Below are 25,338 nucleotides of genomic sequence, written 5' to 3' on the forward strand. Positions count from 1 at the left end.
AAGACCAGTATGGTCTACATCACAGGTTCCTGACTGGCTAAGGTTAAATAGTGAGAGTCTGTCTCTAAAAGGCAAAATACACAAGGACACAAAACTAGTCACAAGCAGTTGAGTCCCTCCCCCACTCAACCACTGGAGGAAGTTCTAGCACCTATGCTGAATGGGTGCACCTTGAATATAAACTGCCCTGTGCCTGCAGCGCAGGGCCAGGAGAGGTCAGGGGAAGTGCACATAAAGTCTAGGCAATCAACACACAGCAGCCCAGCAGAGAGAACCCCAAAATGGAAATACAACCGCTTACTAGAGAACTACAACCCAGAAACACAACAGCCTACTGAAGAGAAACCCAAATTTTATTCAACACCTAAGTTTCTATGCAGAGATGCAGGTTCAGGGTGCCAGACCAGTAACAACTACAAATCCAGATTTTTTATAACTCTCTCCCACTTTTGCATTTTGTATTTATGATGTTCTCTTTTTAAAAGCCTAGGCTAGGTGTGTGGTAACGCAGGCCTGTAGTTCTAAGAGTTGGAAGATACAGATAGTAGGACTAGGTGGTGAAGACCAGCATTATTTCCACAGCAAGTATGAGGTCAGCTGGGGCTATGTAGGACCTGGTTTGAAAACCAAATAAAACAAAACCCTAGTCAGTTCCGACCAAGATAATATGCAGCATATACATGGTCCATGCTCAGCTGGCTTATAACCTCTGTTTGTGTAGACTAAAGTCAAATGAGGTTTTTCCAAGTTAAAAATTCAGCCTGTATTACTCTTACTATCTTATCTGGTATCTTAACTTAGGTGAAGAGAACTTATTTCAGTTAAACACAGGGCTCAGTGGTTAAGAGCACTTGTTGCTCTTTCTGAGGAGCCAGGTTTGATGCCCAGCACCACGAGGCAGTTCACAAGCCGTCCGTAACTCTATATCCAGGGGATCGGAAGCTCTTCTGGCCTCTGCAGGCTCCAGACATGCATGCAAACAAAACCCTACACAAAAAATAAACCAAGACACATAAGACGATGTCACAACGAATAACACCAACTTCCTCCCAGAATAAGTACACTTGGCAGTAAGACTAGGCACGTGCTGGCACCAAGGCAGCAGAAGTGAACTATGTTAAGAAGTCACATTTTGGGCTGGCAAGATGGCTCAATGGGGAAAACGACCTCCAAGACCAAAGTCCCTGAGTTCAGTCCCTAGGATCCACATGGTGGCAAGAGAGAATCAATTTTCACAAGTTGTCCTTGACCTCTGCAAGAGTGCTTTGGCATTCTTTGGGCACACACATGCACCCACGCACACAGGCACACACACTCCAGGATTCGTGAGAAACAAGTAGGTATAATTTTAAAAAGCAGTCACACCTCTCCAAAGAGTATCTCAATTGGATATAGCATGCTTACCTGTCAAAGCAAGGCACAGCTGCTGGTCTCCGCTGATGTCTATAGGAGTACACTTCTGGCTGAGAGAAAAACACTGCATGCTCTGGGTCTCCAAGTCCCAGAGGATGATGGTGCAGCTGGTCGTTCCTACTGCCTGAATAAACAGGGCCGTAAATCCTGTCACAGACAGACATGTGAGCTCTGTGGGCTGCTCTTGTTCACTCAGGTGCATTGTCCTCCACGGCCTTGGCTCACTGGTCTTGCTGTGCTCCTTCTGAGGAAAAGCATACTGGCTACTCGGGACATCCCCTGGAATGAAAACATGGTTTGGCACAATGGGGGAGTGGTTACCAGATTCCAGGGACTCCAAACGCAAAGCACCCTGGAACCACGGAGTACAGCAGGAAACCTCTGGTTCTGAGCTCCTCACAGACTCATTCAGTGATGCCAGCTGGGCTCTCCAGGACCTGGAAGATGGGGCAGCACTTAGCACCCATTACGGTAAGGGCAACAAGTCAAACACAAGCTGGGGCAAGACACTCTTCTAGGAACGTGAGGTGGGAGGGCCATTCTTCATTCAAGGCGACCTGCTCTACAAAGCAAGCTGCAGGCAGCCTAGGAGTCCATAGTAAGACCTTGTCAACAAACATACACATAGAAAAGGAGATCCTAAAAGTAAGCATTTATACCTATCAACTTGGAATGACACCTTGGTCAGTTTCATGTTGTGGGCAGAATTAACAAGGTCATCTTCATCTATTCCTGTAGGCCCTTCAATAGGGAGATCTTGCAGAGTTCCTTCACACAGCAGGTGCCCTGGGTGTAGCCTACATTGAAAAGGAAAAATAGCCATATCAGAAAAAGGACAAACACCCCCAAATCTGCACCACAAGTACTTCTGGGTTTGTGTATATGTGCATATTATTTTGTTTCAGTATTTCTTATCCTTTTTTAAAAGTTTGTTTTGAAAGTTTTTTGAAGGAAAGACCATGCAGTGGGTGGGTAGGGAAGTGGGGGTGGATCTGGGAGGAGTTAAGAAGGGAAATGTGATCAAAATATATTGTATGAAAATTTTTAATAAAAGTGAACATGGATACAGAGAAGAATGGCACAAGTATTATATCTTCAAAACTACAGTCTCTCTAACATCCCTTGTAGAACAGTGATGAAGTAAGCATCAAAAATGTGACTCTATGGGCTGGAGAGATGGCTCAGTGGTTAAGAGCACAGACTGCTCCCAAGAGAACTGGGTTCAACTCCCAGCAGCTAGGGGTAGAGACAGAGTGGAGAAAAGCACACAGCAAGAGGAAGCACTAAGGAGTAGATGGCTGCCACTTGTCGGTTACCTGGAGACAGATCCAATACTGAAAGAAGCTGTAAATCAGAACAGGAAGACAAGGAGGGAAAGGTCCCTGGGGAGGAATGAGACCTCATCATAGATGGGACTCAAAAAGCTAAGGGAGGTCTCAGTGGACATTCCACAGCTGTCTTAGTAGACACTCTACGGCCGTCTCACTTAAAATGCAGGAGGTGAGGCCATTCAGGAAAAGGGAAGGGTAGAGAGAGACGAGCAGGTCTTAGGAAAATCGAGGAACATCTTCATGAGGCTAGGTATGGTGGTATACACTTACAATCTAGCCCTGGGAGGCAGGTGCAGGCATACCTGGAGTTCGAGGCTAGTCTAGACTACACAGCAAACCTTTGTCTCAAAAAACACCACAGAAAGGGGGTTGGCAAGGAGTGCTTTTGCAGATTTCTCACAAATGCAAAACTGCTTGGGTGTAGGTGCTGAGAAGGCAGAACCAGCATTTCATTCAGAGCTGGTAGTTTGGCAGGCCAAGGGCTCCCAGGGAGCAAGATCGTACCCTTTAGAGTGCTTGCAAGAAACTGACTAAAACAATGGACCACGAATTGCAAGCCTGGGAAGTGGGAAGTGGGAAGTGGGGACAGGGGAGTGGGAAGCACAGAAGGTTACCGAGTTGGAAATCCCAGTGAGGTCAGAGGGCAGGTAACTGAGTGAGGCATCTACAGAGTTTGGGAAGTTGTGTTGCTCCATGTGGTGTAATGATCAGGAAGTCGTTTCAGATGCTGACAAACCCCAGAGTGTGACTGTGAGAATGGACAGCCAAGATAAGAACAGAAGGAAAGGGCTGGAGAGATGGCTCAGCGGTTAAGAGCACCGACTGCTCTTCCAGAGGTCCTGAGTTCAAATCCTAGCAACCACATGGTGGCTCACAACCATCTGTAATGGGATCCAATCCCCTCTTCTGGTGTGTCTGAAGACAGCTACAGTGTATTTATATATAATAAATGAATAAATCTTTAAAAAAAAAAAAAAGAACAGAAGGAAAGGTCAAAGAACAAGACCAAGTCACTCAGGAGGCTGAGCTGGAAATAGCACTTGAGCCCGGCTCAGGTCCAGACTGAACAACACAGCAAGGTCCCATCCCTGAAGAGAGAAAGACAGACTGAAAAAACAAACTGTCAGGTGAATTCTCAAAGAGCATTTACAAACTTTATTTAAAAGAAAAAAAGAGCGAAACAGGAAACGATTTAAAAGTACACAGTTGAGTACTAAATTTTGTCTCAGGAGAAGTGCCTTAAAAGTTGGAAGAGAAGAAAATCATGAACTAAGACAAGAACAGGCGGGGTAAACCAAGCCCCCTGCTCAAAGACTTAAAACCAAGGCCAGGCAGGTGGCCAAAGGAGGCTGTTATGAGTTTGAGAGCAGCCTGGAAGTCATAGTGAGGCCTTGTATTAAACAAATGAAAAAGAAAACGAGATCCCACCATTTAGCCTAGGGGAAATTCCATTAAAGTCTACTTGTTTTCAGAACAAAGTCAGACATAAACACATAAGTAGTCGTTTAAAAAACCTGGGGAGGAGTTTGCAACTGCATAATAATCTGCTGTACACCATAAGAACAACAATACCAACCAACCAGAGCCCCCAGAGCTCCCAGGGCCTAAACCACCATCCCAAGAGCACACAGGGATGGACCTATGGCTCCAGCTGCATGTGTAGCAGAGGATGGCCTTGTTGGGCTTCAATAGAAGAGACCCTTGGTCCTGTCAAGACTTGATGCCCCAGTGTAGGGGAATGTCAGGGTGGGGAGGTGGGAGGGAGTGGGTAGGTAGGTGGGTGGCTAGAAGAACATCGTTATAGAAGCAGGGGAAGGGGTTATGGGATAGCAGGTTTCTGGATGGGAAACCAGGAAAGGTGATAACATTTGAAATTAAAAAAACCCCAAACAAACAAACAAACAAACAATCTGGAGCTTGGAGTCTCTTAGCGGTAGACTGCTGGCTTACTGACCGTGACTGAGGCTCTGACCTTGATCCCTATCCTCAAGAGAAAACATTATAGCTGTGAAGACACCTGACAGGTATATAAAAATAAACTTACCCTTTTTTAGTGAGCCAAGCAATAAGCAATAAAACTCATTAGAAGCATTCCCAACCACTCGGGAATTTATCTTATTTGTATGAAGGTGGAACTGAAAGACTAAATGGTTATGAACGGCCGTCTATAGTGTCAGCTCAAAAAAGCTGAAAGGCCTATTTCCATGTCACTGAATTATATGAGAAGATTATAAGCCAAGAGCAGCAAGCAAGCTAATGAAAACACTACACAAGCAAGCGGTCGTGTTGCTGAGGTTCTTAGGCAGCCCCAGGTTCAGTTCCTCAGAGGGAAACACCCGTAGGAAACCCCATGTGGGAAAGCTGCATATATCTTGTCAGACTTCTTTAAGAGGAACATGAGCCCAGTGCAGCCAGGCTCCCAAGCCACAAACCCAGCAAATCCAACAACAGGTGAATTCCATTCTCTTCTACTCTTAAATGGGACAAGAAGTAGGGGTGCTATATAAAAAGTGAGGCTTTTAAAACTGTAAATTTTCTGTAAAAACTGTAAAAGTTCTGAAATTTATGTGACATAACTTCAACATAATACCACATAAGTCAAAACCAAACCTTTGATATACAAGCCAAAATGTGAAGGCAGCCGCAGTCAATTATACACAATCTTGCATAGTAACAATCTTACCATAGGAGTCATAATTAGATCTAAGTTTCTAAAGAGGCTTAGAAACAGTTAGTGACTATATTTTAAACCTCTTATGGATCTGTTTACCTGAAGTGAGAAATTTTAGTTATCTGCCCACCTGAAATACAAGTGAAGGTTAAGAGCAACTGCAGTACTGGACGAGCTGACAAGTAGCAAAACATCTAAGTCCCGAGACACTTTCAGTGACATAAAGGAAGAAATGCTGGCAGGCTCCTGCTGCTCAGAATCTTCTCGGAGAAGAGCCAAGTCCACGCGGGCTACATGCACGCCCTTTACAGTGTCAAAAATATCTGGGTGAGTGTTAAAGAAGTGCCAGAAGTCACAAACACACCGCACCCGTTAAGTCATAAGGTTGTCCTGACTGTTACCACCTTGTAGTAGGAGGCTGGAAACTGAGGCATTTTCCAATGCAGTAACCAGATGACTAAGAGCCCGCAGCTTCACCAGCTGATGCACACTTCTTCCAATCTGCTGCATACCATGCTGTTCCAGATCTTGAGATTATTTCCCAGGGTAAACCCAATTTAGCACTACACATTAGCCAATACCCAAATATTGTCTCAACATGCAACCAACATTAAAAGCTGAGATAACTCATTTTCTTGTAAGACACCAAAATCTAAGTTACATTTAGAAATCAACTAAATTTGGATGCTAATTTTTCTTTCTTTTCCTTCTCCCCTTCTCCCCCTTCTCTTTCTTTCTTTCTTTCTTTCTTTCTTTTTTTTTTTTTTGAGACAAGTTCTCTGTATAACCCTTCCTGAACTCCATCTGTAGACCAGGCTGGCCTCAAACCCACAGAGGTCTTCCTGCCTGTCCCCTGAGCACTGGGATTAAAGGCATGTACCACCACTGTGCTTGAATACTAAAGTTTCATCAGAAACATCTGACCCATATTTAGACCCCACAGAGTGACAGTTGAAATGCTGAGAGAAACTGAGCGGGGGATGAAACTAAGAAGGCTGTTTATCTTGCTTGACGAACTCCCCAATATCATACATTCTGAGCATAATGGCTCAAGCTTGTCATCCCAGGACTTGGGAGGTAAAGGAAAGGTCAGGTATTCAAGGCCATCCTTGGCTAAATATTGTGTACAAGTCCAGTCTTGGTTACATAAGATCTGTTTTTTTTTTTAAGTCTGAAAAGTTAAGTTTATTCTAAATATACTTAAACTCTCTAATAACTGAACAAAGTATCAGATTTTAAACCTAATTAAATAAAATTAAGTATCCATATGCCTAGATAATTTCAAATGTTCAGCAGCCTCACATGCATGACATCTACTGGAGTAGACAGGAAAGCTCTGTAATTTGGCAACAAAAATTAACTCAGTTTAGTATTTATTATATTTTTATGCAAAAACTATATTTAAAAAAGAAAAATCACTACTTTATGGAAGCTGACTTGGGATTGAGTTAGAGGCTAGCCTGGGCTACAGATTTGAATTCTCAGTTACAGAGACCCTGTTTCAAAAGCTCAGAACAAAAGGATGTGGTGGCATAGGCCTTTAATATCAACATTCAAGAGGTAGAGGCAAAGGGTGAGTTAAAAGGCAATTTGGTCTACACAGTGAGTTCGAGACTAGCAAGGGCTACAAAGTAAGATCCTGCCTCAAAAACAGATAGATAATTAGACATACAGGCAGACAGACCGACAGACAGACAAATACATGACCAGGGAGTGCAGTTCAGTGGTAGAACATTTGAATGGCACATAGGAGGCCTGTGGTCCAACACCCAAAACCATAGAGAAAGGAAAGATCATCCCTTTACTTCAGAAATAAAGGTCTTGGGGTTGGGGATTTAGCTCAGTGGTAGGGCGCTTGCCTAGGAAGCGCAAGGCCCTGGGTTCGGTCCCCAGCTCCGAAAAAAAGAACCAAAAAAAAAAAAAAAAAAAGAAATAAAGGTCTCAAAACCATATAAGAGGTCAGTTTGCAAACCTTCAAAATAATTTTACTGCTAGATACAAAGTATAGTATATTCAAAAACTGTTAATGCGAAACACTCACTAAAATGGTGAAATTATATGGACTGGTAATGCATACTCGTAATTCTAGTATTTGGGTATTTGAGGCCTTAGAAAATGATAGAATCATTGCTGGACAAAATAAGGAAGTCATGTTCATGTGGAAAAGACATGGGTCACATCATAAGCAATGATGCATTTAACAGGCACTTAGGTATAGTTTGAATAAATAAAGAATACAAATCTGGGTAAGATTATTCTGAGAGTAAGACTTTCTATACATTGAAAAACATAAGTAACATAGTTGAGCATTTTATGAGATTGTTTTCCCCTGAAAATTCTTACTAAGATCTAACCACTCTCCCTTCTCTCCAGTTCCCTCAACTGAAAGTGTGAACGGCTCACCTTTCTACATAGTCTTTCCCCCTACACACTAATCAGCATTCACAGTCAAGGATACAGATCCAGCCTAATGTACTCAGAAGGAAAAGAAACCTCTTGCAGAGCTGCACGTCAATTATCGTGTCCACTGCCTGCGCAGGCAAGGGCAGTGAGAGGCAGCCCAGCACTCCAATCCCAGATTCTCTCCCCGGAAACACGACGCGTACGACGAGACACTCATTGATGAGCAGTAAGGACGTGCTGTTGTCAAATGACAGAATCCTCAAAGACTTGAAGGAAATGCCTATGAAGCAAAAGGATATTATCTTAGTCATCGGTCGCAAGTCACAGTTGGTGAATGTGAGCTTATGAACACAGGAACACAGGCGAAACATAAAGGGAAACTACACAGCTCCAACGCAGGGCAGTCACTCTGCGCATCTGTGGACATCAGGCATATGGGGTAGGTGGAGGTGAACAGACATGGCATGCAGTGTCCCAGGGTCTTTTTATGTAAGGCTCACGTTTCAAAGCACCCCAGAAGGAAGATTCAAGAAAGCCAAGTTTCCCATGGCTCACGTATATTGTTTTTCCTTACAGAAAAAGAAGGAGCCTTATAGTCAAGGGTAGAAAGGATGTTACTGTAAGAAAATCGGAGGTCTAGGAGCTTAGATATCTGTTCCTTCCGGCACGATAGTCAACAGCTATGCAACCAGTCTAGGTCCGCACGGTCCAATTACAATACCCGACTCATCGTCCATTAGACAGATATGACTCAATGAGACTAGCAGCCAAAGAAACACGAAGTCAATTTAATATACATATTATTTAATTATTTAATTCCTTACATATAAAAATATCATTCCAATATGGAATTCATAAAAAAGTTATTAATGAGCTACTTTATGTTCCTTATACTAAGGCTTCAAAACCTGGTGTGTAGAACTAGACTGGAGGTGCAGGTCTACAGGTCCAGCTATTCGAGAGGCAGGAGGAGTTTAAATCCAGGGACAGCCTAGGTAACTTGGTGACACCCTTTTTTTTTTCCTTTTTGGCAGTCTTACTATGTGTCCTAGGCTAGCATCTAACTGAGATCATCCGGCTCCTGCCTTGCAAGTGCCAGGATTACAGGCGTCTATTATCTCCTCACTTGCCTGCGACATTCAAAGCACATTTTTAGGCTGAGGATATAGCTAGGGCACCAAGGGCTTGCCTAGCATTTGTGAGGCCCTAGATTTGATTCCCAGCCCTTCAAAAGTTAAAAGTACAATTTTATTCATACTAAGTAATTTCAAATGCTCAACACCCCAACCTGGCTAGCGGCTCTAGTATTGAGTAGTGTAGCCCACCCTCTCAGATTCCACTTCTATGAGAACTTCTCATAAAAGACCATCAATAGCTGGTCATGGTGGATTTCACACTCCTGAAATCCAATGCATGTGAGGCTGATGGAGGAGGACCACATGTTTGAGAGTGGCCTATACTACACAGTCACAAGAAAGGAAGCAAAGGTCCCAGACTTGAACATGACACTTACTGACACCTTGATCTTCAGTGAGCTTCTGCAGGGTCCTCCCACAACAGCTGTGTAGTAAGGCTGCGTCACATCTTCCGTCTCTCAAGTCAAACTCATATATGAGCAGCCCACAATCTTCTCGAGCAACAAGCACTCTGGGCTTGTCTGCTGCTGTGCTGTTCTGAGACTCCTCCCACAGGAACCTAAGGAAAGAGATCAGATTTATTATGTTTCTATTCCCACAATCCCACTTACCACGATAGCAGGGACCAAAGGGCTGAACAAGAACAACTTAGGTCCCTGCCAGCACCAATTCTACGATCCAGTCTAAGAGGATAAAAACCATGTCATGACTCTCTTCCTTCCCTTCCCATCTCCTCACTTCTTCCCACTCTGCCCCTCTACACTAAGAGTGGGCATATGAAGAGAGCAAGAAACTGTTACCTTCAGCTTTTTAAAAGTCGTTTTTAAATTTACTTACTCTTCGCAGCCCTGGTTGTCCTGGTTCTTGCTATGTAGACAGCCATGCTCACTTCAAATCACAGAGATCCACCTGCCTCTGCCTCCTGAGTGCTGGGATTAAAGGACTGTGCCACCATGCTCAGTTGCATAGTTGTTCCTTATAGAGCAAATCTATCACTTACTATAATCAATGAGATGAGCTGGAGAGGGCTCAGTGGTTAAGAGCAGTGCCTCACAACTATCAATAACGGCAGTTCCAGGGCATCTGACACCCTTCCCTGGTCTCTGCTGGTCTGGTACCACACACATGATACACATACATACATAAATGCAGGCAAACAAACACAGAATATAAATAATGTTTTAAATCGGCTTTGGATGAACTGAATCATTTCAGATTTAAAAAATTACTTATATTTGCAATCTTCGAATACCCTAGAATGTCATGGTATAGGACAACCCTGCCCAATAGAGCTTTGTGACGATACAAATGTTCTGTTTCAGTGCTGCTCCAGACAGCCAACGACCAGTGGGTAGATATGGCCACAAGGCCCTTCTACTGTGGGGACTGCAGCAAGGAAACTGCTGCAGTAAAAACAGTCCATTTTAGCCACCTGTGGCCAATGACTATCATACTAGACAGCACAGTCACCCACGTTGGCTAACGTGGACATTACATGACATTTTAAAATAAACCTAAGGCCTGCAGAGATGGTTTAGGGGCTAAAGAGCTAGCTCCACAGGTTTGAGAATGGCACTTTGGATACTCAGAACCCATATAAGAACCAGTCAGGGGGTTGGGGATTTAGCTCAGTGGTAGAGCGCTTGCCAGCAAGCTCAAGGCCCTGTTCGGTCCCCAGCTCGAAAAAAAAAAAGAACCAAAAAAAAAAAAAAAAAAAAAAAAAAAACCCAGCCAGGCTTGGTGGCCTGGCGACCGATAATACCAACACCCAGGAGGAAGAGACAAAAGATCCGGGGACAAGCTAGCTGTCTAGACCAGGTGAAGACTGAGAGCTCCTGGTTTCAGATAGAGACTCTGACTCCAGAAATTCCGTGGAGGGTCAGCAATAGTTCAGCAGGGAAAGGCGCGTGCATGTGCCTTGCCGCCTGAGTTGGGTCTCTGGAGTGCATGTGAAGGTAGACACAGAGAACCAACCCCACAGATTGTTTTCTGCTCTCCACAATCTGTGCTGGGCCATGTCTGTGAGCAGGTACACTCCCCTCCCCAAACGTTAATAGTAATAAATACAATTTAAAAATTACTGTGGAGAAAAACCTAGAAGATGCTCAATATCAGCGTCAGGCCTCTGCATGTGCACATGCACACATTCACACACGTGTAAAAACTAAAATTAAAAGGCCCAAGCCAAGTGCAGCAACAGCTACTCAGAAAGCCGAGGAAGGGTCTCTTGAGCTCATGAATTGGACAGTAAGACTCTATCACTAATACACATGAGCCAGATCTGGTGACTCAATAGTAATCACTTTCTTTAGTGGCTGAGGCAGGAGGATTGAATTTGGGACCAGCCTGGACTACAGAGAAATACCTTATCTTAAGATCAGTCAATAGGGCCCAACTCTGAAAACACTATAGTTAAAAGAGATGAGGCTACCAATCTAATAGTTTCAACTTCTTTAAAACAAAACAAAACAAAACAAAAAACCCCTTGCTGACCTTATTAGAAAGACTCACAGTTCCCATTTCTGCCTTTTATATACCAAGAATAATGTACAGGCACTCTAAACACATCAGATATGAGAACACAAGTAAGCTGGGGATGGGGTGCATGCTTATAGTAATATTATTAATATTAATATTATTATTGCAAGGGTTGGGGCGCACAGCCATCCTTGGTTCTAGACCAGCCTGAGCTCCATGAGACCTTACCTCAAGGAGGGGAAAGGATGGGTTAAAATATTTGCTGATTTAGCAAACTAGTCTTATGTATGTAGAGCTGTTGCAGAACCTGGAGATTCCAAAGTGGGATACCTGTTGGCTATATAGTCTCATACAGACTGATCCTAAAATACTTCCCAGTGTTAAAAAGGTCAACATATACTCGGGGAACTTCTAAACTTTATGATGCAATTTGTGTTATGAAAAGTGGAAAGCAGGATATTATCTAACTGTTTCTCTACTTTCTCAGTCCATGGAAGCATCATGTCTAGGAAACAGCAGACATACAAGATGCGGAGATACAAGCCCGTTATCTCAGCATTAGAAGGGGTAAGACAGGAGGATTGTGAATTGCAAGCCAATCAGGCTATATCTTAAGAATATGATTCAAATATGGGAAAAGTAGGGCTTTTCCTACTTTTTCAGTGACCTCAAAGCACTTGCATAAGTGAGTGGACAAGTTTAAAGAGGACCAGGGGCAGGGGCGGCTGTGTTTGCAAGAAAACATTAGAGACAAAAAAAAAAAAAAAAAAATTAAAAAAAAAAAAAATAAATAAAAATAAAAAAAATTAAAAATGGGTATTTAGAATGATTTAGTTTTTTTGTTTTGTTTGTTTGTTTTTAATCAAAGTAGTCAGCCTGGTAATACAGGCAGAGGCAGGCAGATCTCTGTAGGTTCCAAGCCAGCGTAGTCTATATTTCGAGTTCTAGAATAGACAGGGCTACATAGTGACAAGGAGGAGGTGGTAGAGGAAGACAGAATTAGAACTCCTTTCGGTGACAATCTGTATTGAATTAAGGAAACAGGACCTGTGCTGAGACCCATCCAGGGTTTGCAGGGGCTATCTAGAAGACATCTTCTCTGTCCACCCAGGAAGTGAGGTAGTGAGTTGTGACACGATGAGCATTTCACCTCGGTGGGAAAGGTTCCGAGAGGAACGGTGCTCGATCCTGAGGAGTTTTTCCCCAGGAGTCCACCGTCTCCCACCAACCCACCGTGAGAGGAACGCCCAGGATTCCCCTCGGAGCAGCTCAAATTTCAGACTCCTCCCACACTCTGCAGCTGTCCCGCAGCACTTACTGCCTAAAGGGGCCTTGGAGGCAGCAGCTGCTTCCACCCCTACTGCCCGGCGCCAAGGAAAGCACTTGGAGACTGCCCGCAGCCGTCAGGCTCCCCAGGGCCTCCAGCTCTCGGTGCAGCTGCGCCCGCGGTCCCAGCTGCGCCGTCTCCTCGGCAGGGATCCGCACCAGCAGCATGGGTAGAACCCGCTCCATGGCCCCGGCACAGCCGGGGGAGGCAGCACTTCCGGGCCCTGGCTTGGCAGCCATCTTGGCCCGGACGTTCCTTCCGGTAGAGGCGCCCGAATGCGTCACGGACCTGCGCAGTGTTTTGGACCTTGTGACTCTCACGTGAACCGAGAGGCGGTCCTGCGCCAGTTATTTTCTTAGCCTGGGGTGGGGGCGTCTCTAAATTGAATCCTGCAAAACCACACCTTCTCCTACTCAGCTCATTTCAATATTTGCCGAGGCCTTTCAGCTGCCTGGGCTGACCTTGTTACCAAAGATTTTTGAGGCTGGTACCTCGTACTCCACTGAAACCATGTTGCTGATTACTCTTCACTTTTTGTGCTGCTTGGTTACAGGCCCTCTGGTAGTGCGGTTTTCTTGGTAGCAAGTAAACTACCAGTTTTAAAACTATAAAGAACTAGAACTATAAAGAACCCTCCACCCTTAAACACACACACACACACACACACACACACACACACACCCAGCTGCTTGGGACCAGGGTTTAAAAAACAAACAAACAAACAAACAAACAAACAAACAAACCAGACAATGGACTCATCTTCCCCTATCAGGTAGTTTTGAAGAGCAGTTTACCAAGCTCTTCCTCCTCCTAACTACAAAACTGATTTTCAGACCCTTCGAGGTGATTTTTCTTGTATCCTTGGGTACCCAGCCGCAGGACTTGGGGGTGCCAACTTCTCAGACCAATAGACCTCCTTTTGAGGTCAATCTATTCTTTGTGGTCCTCCACCAAGGACTTCCTTAAAATCGTGAAGGTTAACATGGTTATATATGTCAAACGATATCCTTTGTAACAGATGGATGCACGCAGAGGGGAGATGGTGAAGTCGTTCACCTTTCTATCTCTTCTGAATTTCTCAGGGAAGTAGAGTCCGATACAGAAAAGAGAAGGCAGAGAGAGCTGAGAGGTACTGAAAAGGCATTTGGTCAAGCTACTTATTTGATAAAGGCTCCCTAGTGGCCTTAGACGCCTGATCCTCCCTTCACTGGCCTTCCAGGTAATAGGAATACAGGATTATGCCTCCCCACCTAGTAACGGTGCCTCTGTAACATAGTCAATGCTACAAGCTGAACATTTTGGCTGAATGGCAACCTGTTAACCTGCCTTCCTGGTTCATTCAGTCTAAAGTCTAAAGCCTCTCTCTACTCGTCACTCTCAAATCACACCATGTTTCCCCATAGTATTTATGACTAACTGATATTTTAGGTCAATTCCTGACCAATCTCTATGTAAACCTGGAGGTAGCAGAGACTTGTTCACTACTGTTATCTTCCTGCCTGAAACCCAGCCTGGCTCATGAAAGGTACTGTAGTGTTCCTTGATGAAGCGGGACTTTCACTTGACAAAGCCATGTGTTTTCCTACGCCAAGGGAGATGCTTACATCCAAACCTCTCAGCCTTAGCTGAACTGTTTGGTTTACATAAAGTCTGACAACACTGAAGCAACATCCCAGATCAGACTTTTATTTAATACAACAAGGCCTTTCCCCTTATTAGGAAGGATATTCTTGACATATTCACGAAAGTAGGCTTCATTTGTAATTCCAAACTTACAAACAAGTTTCAACATACCATTTGATATTCCTTTAATTATACCCAAAGTAGTCATGCCTTCATTTTAGGCAAATCACCTAGATTTTAGGAAAGGATATGACAATGTGGCAGGGTTCTCCAGCACAACAAAGTATAGGAAATGGCCCCGACGGTTTCACTGTAGACAGGTGATGGAGTTTTATTTCTGATATTTTAATTTCTCAGGTATACGTTCCAGAACTAATACATCAGTAGATATAGGCAAGCCTACAAAGAACAAGAGCTAATTGCAAACAATGCCATTTTACAGGCACCTATGGTTTAATTCATGCTTGGCTCATTCTAATAGCCGGTAAGTTCTGAGGACAGAGATGGTCTCTGATTTCTCTCAGAGCCTCAGAATAGTCTCTCAACTATTGTTTGAATGAATGAATTATTCAACTTTTCAAATTACAACTCTGAAATAGCACCTACAGATGACCAAACGCTGGGAATAAATACAAAGTTGTGGCTCAACAGGCCACAGGACCCTAATGAGTCTGGACCGGGTTACTCAGTAAATACCTGAGTGTCTAGAGCAACTTCTAGATTTTTTTATTACATTGGAGGTCAAAGGATAACTTTTGGGAGTTACTTGCCTCTTTCCATCATATGAGTCTACCTGCTGAGCCATCTCACTGGCCCAAGAGCTTTGTTTTTGCTTGTTTGGTTTGGGTTGGGCTTTTTTGAGACAGAGTCTCATTTCTCACTATGTAGTCCTGGCTGGCTTGCAACTTACCTCTGACCCTAAGTGCTAAGATCAAAGGCAGACCGTGTCTGAAGCTCATTATTTTCCATGGTCAGAGTTCATAGGAGATTTGGTACACAGACCTGGACTGGGCTTGACGAGGGTGAGACTTTGTTTCTATGAGCACTTACTCCATTCTGGCTTCCAGCTGCTGAACTAATTGTTGGTCCATGTGGTGGCAGAACAGGGGGAGGAGATTCCTGGGGAAGGCTAGAGGTTCCGCCAAGGATGCTGCAGGTAACTGAGCAATCTCCCAGGCAACCAGAATCACCAAGTCTGTCCTAAGGGACAGAAAAGAGAAGCCTAGCAGACCCTCTATATTTGTGCAGGAAACTGACACCCAGGCCAAGTCTGTTATTACTCTTCCACCACTGCAGGCACGGATCCTCTCCCAGACAGCAACTGAGAGGTAACATCTATACATTTGGTACACACCTGATGATGCCTATCCATCCTCCTTCCTATTTGATTTTAATTCTAAGGAGTTAATAGTACTAATCCCATATGAAGAAACAGACTAAGAAGTGAAGTGTGTCAAAGTTATATTGCAATAGACAGGTCTGTTTGACTCTAAATGTATTTTCTTTAATTACTATGAGTCTGTCCCCTATGGGAAGCCAACATTACAACATAGGAACCTGTGTAGGGCAGGAGAAGATACAGTTTTGCCCACCTTCCTCTCTGGTACTTGAATATGTTCTTCCTGAACTCTTTCATAGGGCTTCTACACACCCAAGGCATTGGGATGTGTTGATAAGGCCTTTATGATCTTACCAAGCTACGCAGTCACTGCTGGATTGCAGGGAAGAATCCAGGGACACCAGCTGCTCTCCATGACTCAGCAAGGCATACAGCAGGGATATCCCAAACTACGAGGGAAAGACAGTTCAGGACAGAATGAGTCCTCCAGGCATCCTGTGCTCCTCTAGCTCTGCTGTCACTCTCCACCTTAAAGGACAGGTTCCAAGGTACAGATGGAGAGCAATACACAAGAGCTGCCAGATCTTACAGCTAAACGAAGAACTCTTACACACCCAAAGGACCACTGCTCTGAACTTCCCAGGAATTCTATGAGAGCTGACAAGATGAAGGAATCGGTCAGTGAATGAGGAGCCTGGTCTCTGGCACGGGTGGTCTGCGGGCCCTCCTTTCAGAAGTACCACTTTAAGCACACAAGAGCGCACAAGAGAATGCCCTAGACTGTCAAATCCAGAGTGGCGTGCTTAAAAACCTGCTATTGTGGGCCGGGGTGGAGTTCAGTGGTATGGGAAGTGCTGAGTAGCCACAGGCCTCAGCCCAGAGAAAAGACTGTCTTTCCTTTAGTAAGGACCTACTCTTATAGACACATGGGATGTCTCTCTCTTCTTTTTCTTCTGAAGGGTACACAATAAGAAGTTTGGAGACTTCCAGTGTGGAAGCTCACACCACCTGCAGCCACAGGGAGTCCAACAGAAAAGATGGGCCTCCCCCACAGGTCTTAGGTAGTCCACGCTACCCCTGAACTCACCATAAAGACCTTGAAATTCTGATAGCCTTGCTTCTACTTTCCCTTACAAGTAGGAACCACCACACTCAGTTTGGGAGGTGCTGGAGATCAAACCCAGGACTCCCTGCATGCCTCACAAGCACTCCATCCCCCAAGTCCTATATTGCATGCCATTCCCTCCATGGCATTCACCACAAGCCTCACCACATGTTCATGAGCAACAGTGTCAGACAGTATGGGAAGAAAGAAGAGAAAGGGTGAAGGAAGGGAGGCACAAAGGGAAGGAAGGAGGAGAGAGAGAGAAAGAGAAAGAGGGCATGGGGGAAAGAAGACGCCCCCACTACCACACAAGGATCTGGTATTTAATAAGCTCTCTCCAGACAATCCTGTGCTCACACGGAGATTGCTCGCTTTTGAGACAGGTTTAGAGTAGCCTAACACTTGCAATGCAACTGAAGCTGATCTTTAACTCATGATCCCTCTGCCTCAGCCTCCTAAGTACTAGGAGTGCACCATGACCATTTTTCACTAGACATGGAGAAGTGCTGCCAAGGATAAGATTTGTGTAGAGATGAGAGCATTCTCTTAATTCTTTCTTTCTAGTGGTGCCATTTGGAAGACATCTATAGGAGGCTGGTTATGGTGACACATTGCCAACATGTATATGTTAAATGCTAAAGATTAGCACTTCAAGATTGTCCTTGGTTACATGGAGATTTCTAGGCCAGGCTGAACTAAATGAGACCCCATCTCAAGAAAATCAAAACAAACAAAAGCCATCTGTGGAAAGAAAGGTGTCCCAAGTATATTACCTGATTCTGAAGTACCACAGAGACTGGCCGCTCTGAGGAGTCAGGTGATAGCAACATTAGACCTTGCAGGGCATGGAGGAGCTGAGGGAAGGTCAAATGTCTGATATATTTCCTCAGAGGTTTGAATAGCATGTGTAGACTCTGAAAGAAGATCATCAGTAAGTACCTCTCCCAACTCTGCTAGAACACTCCATTCTCTTCATATTTTGCCTCCACTCCCTTTTCCTGTCTGACCAGCTTTAGGCATCTTCTTGGTCAGGTTCCTTGCCAGGGCTAACGCTGTTCATAACTCTCTTCCTTACACTGGCTTTCTATAGGATATAGATCTGAGACCCACCCCCCATTAGAGGACACTCACCTCCTCTCAGACTCATAGTACAGCCATTCATCTCAAGTCTTCCTTTGCTCATCATACCTGAAGATGACCTGCTGCCCCTATGGTTGTTGGTTCTGTAACGTCCTTATTTAGGGGTGGGCAGCACTACGTTACATCTTACTGGCATCGCTAGGAAGGGAGGGAATGGAGGGGTGGACAGATCCCAAACCCATCCAGATCCATCCTTTTTGCTATTTATTGCCACAGCACCTGGTCAGCCATGTCTCTCTGGATCAGGAGGGGCAGATGGTACGTGATATACAGGAGGAGGCTAACAGCTTGATCCTGGAGCAGGAAGGGGAGCAGCCGAGCCACGAAAATTTTCCCTTTCCTCACAGACAGCACTTGCAGAAGGTTATCTGCTGCCTCCCTATAAGGGAGAGAGGAGTTTTGAGAGTTGTGCCAGGAAAGGAGGCTTTATGCCAGCAGCGAGGCCAATGCCTGCTGGTCCTTCTCTCTGAGGCCGAGGCAGGACTCTGTTTTACTCACTCCAGGTTGTTCTGCTCCTGAGTCTTTAAGGCCTGAAAGAGCTTCTCAACCTGGTTGCTCTGTTCCCTCAAGTGGTAGTGTTGTGGGAACCCATCGTTCTGGCCCTCCTCTATTTTTAGTAACTGAAGGAACATCTGGAAATTTGACAATGGCGGGGGCCATTAATTAATCGAGTAATATTCCGTTCTTGAGAATTTGGTCAAGGGCATCTCCCTGTGAGTTTAGCTCACCTTCTCGATCTGGGATAATACCCGAAGTCTCTGGCTGCTCTCGGCTCCTGTATCCTAGGCACAGAGAGGTCCTGGCTATCAAGGCAGCTAGAGAAGGCTAGACACGATCTGACCACATTGCTTCCTCACTCTTACGTCATGATTTAAACCCAAACACGAATGTGTTCTAGACAATGGGGGGAGGGGAGTGGTGTGCAGAAAACATTCTGGGATGCTCTCATACTCCTACCTGCTCTTGAGTTCCGTGAGATACAGCATCAATAGCTCGGCGAGGGCTAAAACATGTTGATACAGCCACCTGGCCCAGGGAACCCTCGATTCGTACCACTGTATAAAAAGAGCCAGAAGGCACATGCTTTCCTGATAGGCCCACCCACCCAGATTATCCAGCCCAAACCAGCAGCCTGGCCATACCTGACTCATAAACTTCAGACTTCTGGATGTAAGGCGTGACCAACTTGAGAGACTCAGCCCTGTTCCTCTGCCCAAGCAGCTCGTGCCTCTTCTCTAGCTTCTGATAGTACTTCTGAGAGTCCAGGGAACAGGCAAAGTGTGTAAGGCAATTATTTCTAAAGCTCAAAAAAGTGTACAGAGGTGGACATGCCTACATTCCCAGAGTAGGTTAAGGAAACGTCTTGAAGGATGGAGACCAATCCAGGGTATTTAGAAGACAGTAAATAACCCCATTTGACCCAAGTGTAGGAAACTAGAAGGGACAGAGCTTGGGATGCTAACTTTAGAAAGATGGATTCTGCCTTGGAGTAACTGTGCCAGCAACTAAACAGATGTGGCCTCCATGGGTTGAAGAGGGGGTCAGTGAAGGCTGGGCCTGGGGGCCAGAGCCCACCTGGTAGTAGTAATCATCCAGGCGGGGGTTCTCGCTCTGCAGTTGAACCATCTGCACTCTGATCACCCAGTCCTTCTCTTTTCGGGTCATGAGGTTAGCATAGGCGTCTGACTCACGAGACCGAGGCTTCTGGCCTGGGACACGTCTAGCCAGGAGAAACATCCTTTTAGGCCAGCCCTGTCATAGTGACTTCCCAAGGAGAGGTGGACAGGCAGTGGAGTGTTCTTGGAAGGACTTGTACAGGTGCAGTGTTGGGCAATTGTGACAGAATATTGTTTATGCAGTGGTTTTGGCGAAGAGGGCTAGACACAGGAAATATCCGGCATACATACAGACTGATTCCCCTCGGCCCTGCGTCCCATCCAGGCTTTACCTTGCTGTCTGACTCCGCCGCTGCTGCTGCTGCTGTAGGATCTTCTGATGCTGAGGGTGGAGCTGGGTCAGATGACTGGGAAGTCTTAAAAGGAAACCAGGAGAATGAAAATTGTCTGCTCTGCACCCCAACCCCCTCACCCATTCAGACTGGGTAAGTGCCAGGAAGTCTACAGCAGCCCTAATGCATCTGTACTCCCCCAATCAAAAAGCAGAAAACTCTGCAGTCCTCATTTCCCCACCCCATCCCAAGATACGATTTTCTGTAATCTAGGCACAATAGACAACCTTTGGCTTGATTAGCGGGTCTCAGTTCTGTCAAGGTTAGCTGACCTCACTCCTTTAATTTCCCAAAGTCGGCTGTTTCTTCGTCTGTGAGGGAGCAGAGACCCCACTATGCTTCTGATTTTTTGTTAGCGAATCTCTGTAAGCGTTTCTCTGTGGCAACTGGTAAAGGCAGGTCCTTGGCCACTATGTCTTATGAACTACAAGAGGAACTCAGCTTGCCCTGATAATGTAGCCTGTCATTGGTACCTGAGTTTAGGGGGCCACGGGGTCAGAGGGCTGCAGAACAGAAAAGGATCTGGTGAGGGCTGTTGAGGTCCAAAATGATGGGCTGGAGAACTGGCTCTCGGGAACACGGACTGAAAAGGAATTGGCAATAGATAGGTCCAGGGGACAGGGGACACTTCACAGAGAGGAGAGAATGCTGCCTGGCTCAGGCTATTTTCTGTCTCTGGATTTCTGACTGGCCTCTTTCCCTGCAATAACTTCAGCCAATGTTTTGCTTTGTTGGGGAACCCTCGAGGCAGCTCTGGAGACCTTCCAGTGGGGGTGGAGAGGACATGCTTTTGTGTTCTGATGTCAGCCACTGAGGGCAGGCCCCTGCCTTTCCTCTCCTCAAACACAACATTGCTCAATTACCTCATAGTTCTCCCTACAGGATTTCCTGTTCTTTGTTTTTTTTCACACTCTTACGTAATTCATGGATGGCAGGTGTCTTCCTGCCCTAAATCAGTGCTGATCATCTGCTGAGATATTTTACAATGCTGGACCAAGGATGTCCCCTCTAGTATGCGAAGCAGTTCTAGTAGCTCGTATTAAGTCTGTCCTGCACCACCTGACACACACCAAGCTCTCCACGATGTGGCTTCCCACCCCATACCAATGCTTCTCTTGGGGTTCTTCATCTCCAGGGTAAAAAGAAGGGGAGACAACATAGCGGGAGCAAGGGACACTCAATACTTTGGGGGTAGAATGTTCTGCATCACTCAGTCGCCTCCTCACTGGATGGAGACTAGAGCAGACTCACCTGACACAGAAAATGCAGGGAGGCTGGTGTCATCCCCAAGGCACCAGAGGCCTTGACTGTGGGGGAACTGTGCAGCCCTCTCTGGAACAGAAAGGAAGAACTGCCAGATTCAAGCGGGGGTGGGGGGAAGGGGTGGGGCAGGGGCCCTCCCCCACCACACTGTCTTCTCCTTTTGTTTCCACAGGAACAAGCTTAGAACATCAAAAGTCAATCATTTCAACAGCCTGACCCTTCTCTCTTATCCTCAAGGCTAAAAAGGCCAGGATCCTCCTTCCTGAGAAGATGACTAACAGTTTAGGAGTAGTTTGCAGGAGGGTTAAGTCACCTCATTTATACCAGGAAGGCCTTGTCTTTCTCGACTGGCCACGTGAATTTAAGGGAGAATGGTAGGAATGGCTACTGAGACACAGGGGCTGAGATAAAAGTGACTCACCAATAGTAGTGCTACTATCTACAGGAGACACAGGACTCTGTGGCCCTGCTGGTATTGTGTGTCCACACACGCTAAATACCATGCATGGCCATGACATGTACGTGGATAACTTCTGATGTTGGTCTACAGGGCTCTTTCCACCTTTGCGTTCCCTCATCAGCCTGGAACTTTGCACATACCCTGGGCAAGCTGGCCTTAAGTTTCTAAGGACCTTTCTGTCTCTGCCTCTCATCTTACGGCTGAGGTTACAGGCACACAGTGCTGAATCCAGGGTACCACACATGTTCTGGGGATCTGAACTCAGGTCCTGACATTTACAAGGCAAGGGCTTTATCAACCAGGCCATCACCCTAGTCTTGTGGAATTTTGCTTTGGGCCGTGTGTGTCTGTCCTGTCTATCTGTCCATACATCTGTCCAGTCCAGTCTGGCCCCATCTTTCCCGTCTGTTGTCCACCTGCCCTGTCTGTTTATCTGACTGTCTGCCCCTTCTGCCTTGATCATTTGTCCTGTCTGTCTATCTGTCTGTGAATGGCTCTCTATCTAATCCAGACTGACTGACCAGTCAGGATCCATATGTTTCTACCTCAGGAGTCTAAGTGTTAGGACTGTGGGTGTGCAGCACTATACCTGGCTTAGGATCTGATTTTAGGTAAAAGACAACGCAGAAACTTAACCTGGGAGACAGAAGGAAAGAGGGAAGAAAAAAGCCCTGACTCAGTGTCATACCTGGGATAAAACATGTTAATTCAAAATGGGTCTTAACAAAGAAGTAGAGGCAGCGAGGAGTACTGAGAGGCAGTCTGCTAAGGTCTAAGCTTGGGGCCACTCTCTCTACCCCTACCTGCTGTGGTACTTGGGTATTTTGGATGGCGCTCACTATGGCTGGATCCCAGAGATCATTCCCTTCCTCCTTCACTTCTGGGGCCCAGTCTGAACACACAAATTTCTCCTCGTTCTCCTTCTCTTCTTCCTCCAGTCGGAAGGCACATTCTAAGCCTTCTTCAGGAGCCAAGGGAACAGAGAATTTGCTTGGCCTGTGCTGTAAGTGCAGACCTAGGGAGAAGATGGAGACATTGGTGAGAGGCTGACTGACACTCAACAGAGACTCTGGGGGTTGGGGATTTAGCTCAGTGGTAGAGCGCTTGCCTAGGAAGTGCAAGGCGCTGGGTTCGGTCCCCAGCTCCGGAAAAAAAGAACCAAAACAAAACAAAACAAAACAAAACAAAAAAAAAAACAACAACAACAAAAAAAAAAAAACCAGAGACTCTGTTCAGAAGCTATCTCTAGAACCATTTTAAATACTGGCTCTGTGCTGTTCTTAGCCCCACTGCTCCTGGGACACTCCCAAATGACCCGCACAGCCCCTGGCAGGCACCAAACCCCTTCACTTCGCACATAACATTTCAGTGGTCTGAATGGATACCATAGGCTTCTTTCTCCACCTGCCCCTCCTAATCCAACAAGCCCTTCCATTGCCTCTTTAAATGAACCAGTCTCAGCTGTACCAGCTCAGTGAAGTTTAACCCCATGTGCTGGATACTTCACATTGTACGCCTGCTGGAGAGCCAGAGAGAGCAGTCAGGAGCATTGCTGATCGTTTCCCACAGGGGCAACGGAAATAAAAGCCCAGAAAAAGTCTATCTCGGTAGCAAGTGGAAGAGCTTTCACGAGTGAGCCCGGTTTCCTAGCCACGACGAGGTGCGTCCCTTTGGCTTGTGAACCTCTGGACATTTTCTGTCGAGCCCAGCCCACTTGGTAATACCTTCAAGGCATTTCATCCTGGCAGCCTGTGGGCTTCCTTGCCAGTTGTGTCCTCCACTGATAGAAAAGCCTCTGGAAGGAGAACCTGGGAGAGGGTAGAGACCAAGAGACATTCTCTCCCTCAGCCAATAAAGATGGGACAGCCCCCTAAAACATCCACGTTCTCCTTTCAGCATGGTGAGCAGAGAATATTGACCCCCAAGAAGTGAGAAGTCTGGGCTCTCAGATCAGCACAACCCCCAACCCTCTCATCCCACAAGATCAGCTCCAAGGAGGACAAAAGTGAGGGATTAGGCTAAGCATCAAGAATACAGGCAGACACTTTCTTTGCACAGTGACACCCTGCTGTGGGCACCCACCACCCGACTGCTGTTGTCCTTCCCACAGCTTAACCATGTCAGCCTGGGCCAGGGTCTGCTTGCTTCTCCTAGCTTTTGAAGGCTCAGCTCTGCCTCTTGCTCACCTGTTAAAGGGCCGGTATGCTTCACTGCTGAGGTGGTGAAGGAGTATGAGAACTCTAATAAAGAAAATCCTTAGTCAGGTGTGGAAGCACAGGCCGGTGATGCCAGCACTTGTGAGATGGAGACAAGAGGCTCGGGAGTTCAAGGTAGCCTCAGCTACCTAGGAAACTTGCTGTCTCAAACAACAACAAAACAAGGACAAGAAAACTCTTAACTGAGTATAGTGGTCCACACCTGTAATCCCAGCACTTGGGATTCTGGGAAAGGAAGAATGACTTGGGTTTAAGACTAACCTGGGCTACATAGTGAATTCCAAATTGGATTGGCCTTGTCTCAAAAGATTAAAAAAATAAAATAAAATAAAAGCAAACCAAAGGAAATCCTTTTTGATTGGGGAAGAGAAATAAACTGTCCATTTAAGCATCCAACTCTGCGAGTACAATTTATTGGGGCTGATATTTTGGGGCAATTACTTTAAAAAGGTATCCTTTCAGAAAGCTTTCGGAATTCTGTGAAGACCTTTGCTTCCATTGGATGCCTTGGTTTTAATCCAACCTAATTAGAGAGGAAAGTTCTGGATACATCCTGGAGAGGTTGCCTCTGGGAAAGGCACCTGGCAATGCTTGACCGCACTGGGTTGCATCAACCCACACAGCTGTCACTGATGCTTGGCCCTGCAAGTTCCGAAGCCAGACCTCAAGGGTGAGCACACCTTAGCACAGGACAATACAAACTTACATCTTCTTGGCTACTTTAACTGTAACTGCTGGGCTGTAGGGAGGCCACGCACACTGCCCGGCTATTTGTTCTTTCCAGGGACAGTAAAGCTATCCTAGCAAGTAATATATGCGGCTCACTGGGACTCGAAAGCAAAATGAGATCACAAAGAAAGTAGTTTGACCTGGAATATGACTTCATATGCTTTATTAAATTGTCTCACTCTGATGCAGGAATTCTTTGGATGCAAACAAACAAGCACAGGTTGAGGTTCTGCCTTATCCAGGACGTCTCAGACGCTCCCTTCGTGGCTCCAGCATGTGTCCTCCTTATGTGAGCTCACTGGTCCTTACAGCTTTTTATTCTTCGTAGCTACAGCACTGTCATTATTTATTATTCATTGCTATTATCAATTATATTGCTCTTTCTATAATTTGTTTCTCTCTCTCTCTCTCTCTCTCTCTCTCTCTCTCTCTCTCTCCCTGTGTGTGTGTGTGTGTGTGTGTGTGTGTGTGTGTTATGCATACATGTGTTCAGATGCATGTGCTCATGTGGAGGCCAAAGGAGGAAGTTGGGTGTCATCGTCTCTCATTCTCTGATCCTTTAAGACAAGGTCTCGCACTGAGCCAGAAGTTAGCCATTTCTGCTAAGCTGGCTGGCCAGTGAGCGCTAGGGACCTTTCTCTTTCGGCCTCAGGCAGCCATGCCCAAATTTTATTTAGTGTTGAACTCAGATCCTCT

At 45.7% G+C, this 25,338-nt stretch overlaps 2 protein-coding genes across 2 annotated transcripts in view; both read right to left on the reverse strand.

Annotated features, from left to right (window-relative positions):
- Positions 1-13,030, reverse strand: part of Spg11 (SPG11 vesicle trafficking associated, spatacsin) — a 66,104-nt gene extending 53,074 nt beyond the window's left edge. The window contains exons 1-6 of the mRNA XM_032904086.1: positions 12,751-13,030; positions 9,332-9,513; positions 7,874-8,098; positions 5,546-5,738; positions 2,073-2,210; positions 1,405-1,850 (exon numbers count right to left, since the gene is read on the reverse strand). Of these exons, the coding sequence (XP_032759977.1) occupies positions 1,405-1,850; positions 2,073-2,210; positions 5,546-5,738; positions 7,874-8,098; positions 9,332-9,513; positions 12,751-12,998 (1,432 nt within the window). The 5' untranslated portion in view covers positions 12,999-13,030. The remainder of the gene's footprint in view (positions 1-1,404; positions 1,851-2,072; positions 2,211-5,545; positions 5,739-7,873; positions 8,099-9,331; positions 9,514-12,750) is intronic.
- A 2,427-nt stretch (positions 13,031-15,457) lies between these two features.
- Patl2 (PAT1 homolog 2) lies at positions 15,458-23,437 on the reverse strand. The gene is given in 15 exon segments (XM_032902320.1): positions 15,458-15,490; positions 15,492-15,582; positions 16,076-16,170; positions 17,600-17,740; positions 18,186-18,345; positions 18,465-18,598; positions 18,695-18,748; positions 18,924-19,021; positions 19,109-19,220; positions 19,542-19,686; positions 19,915-19,998; positions 20,448-20,557; positions 21,226-21,306; positions 22,501-22,712; positions 23,422-23,437. Coding segments are annotated over 15 exon segments (1,566 nt in total).
- Positions 23,438-25,338: the final 1,901 nt, after the last annotated feature.

Source organism: Rattus rattus, chromosome 5, assembly GCF_011064425.1.
Source record: "Rattus rattus isolate New Zealand chromosome 5, Rrattus_CSIRO_v1, whole genome shotgun sequence".
Classification (NCBI taxonomy): domain Eukaryota; kingdom Metazoa; phylum Chordata; class Mammalia; order Rodentia; family Muridae; genus Rattus; species Rattus rattus.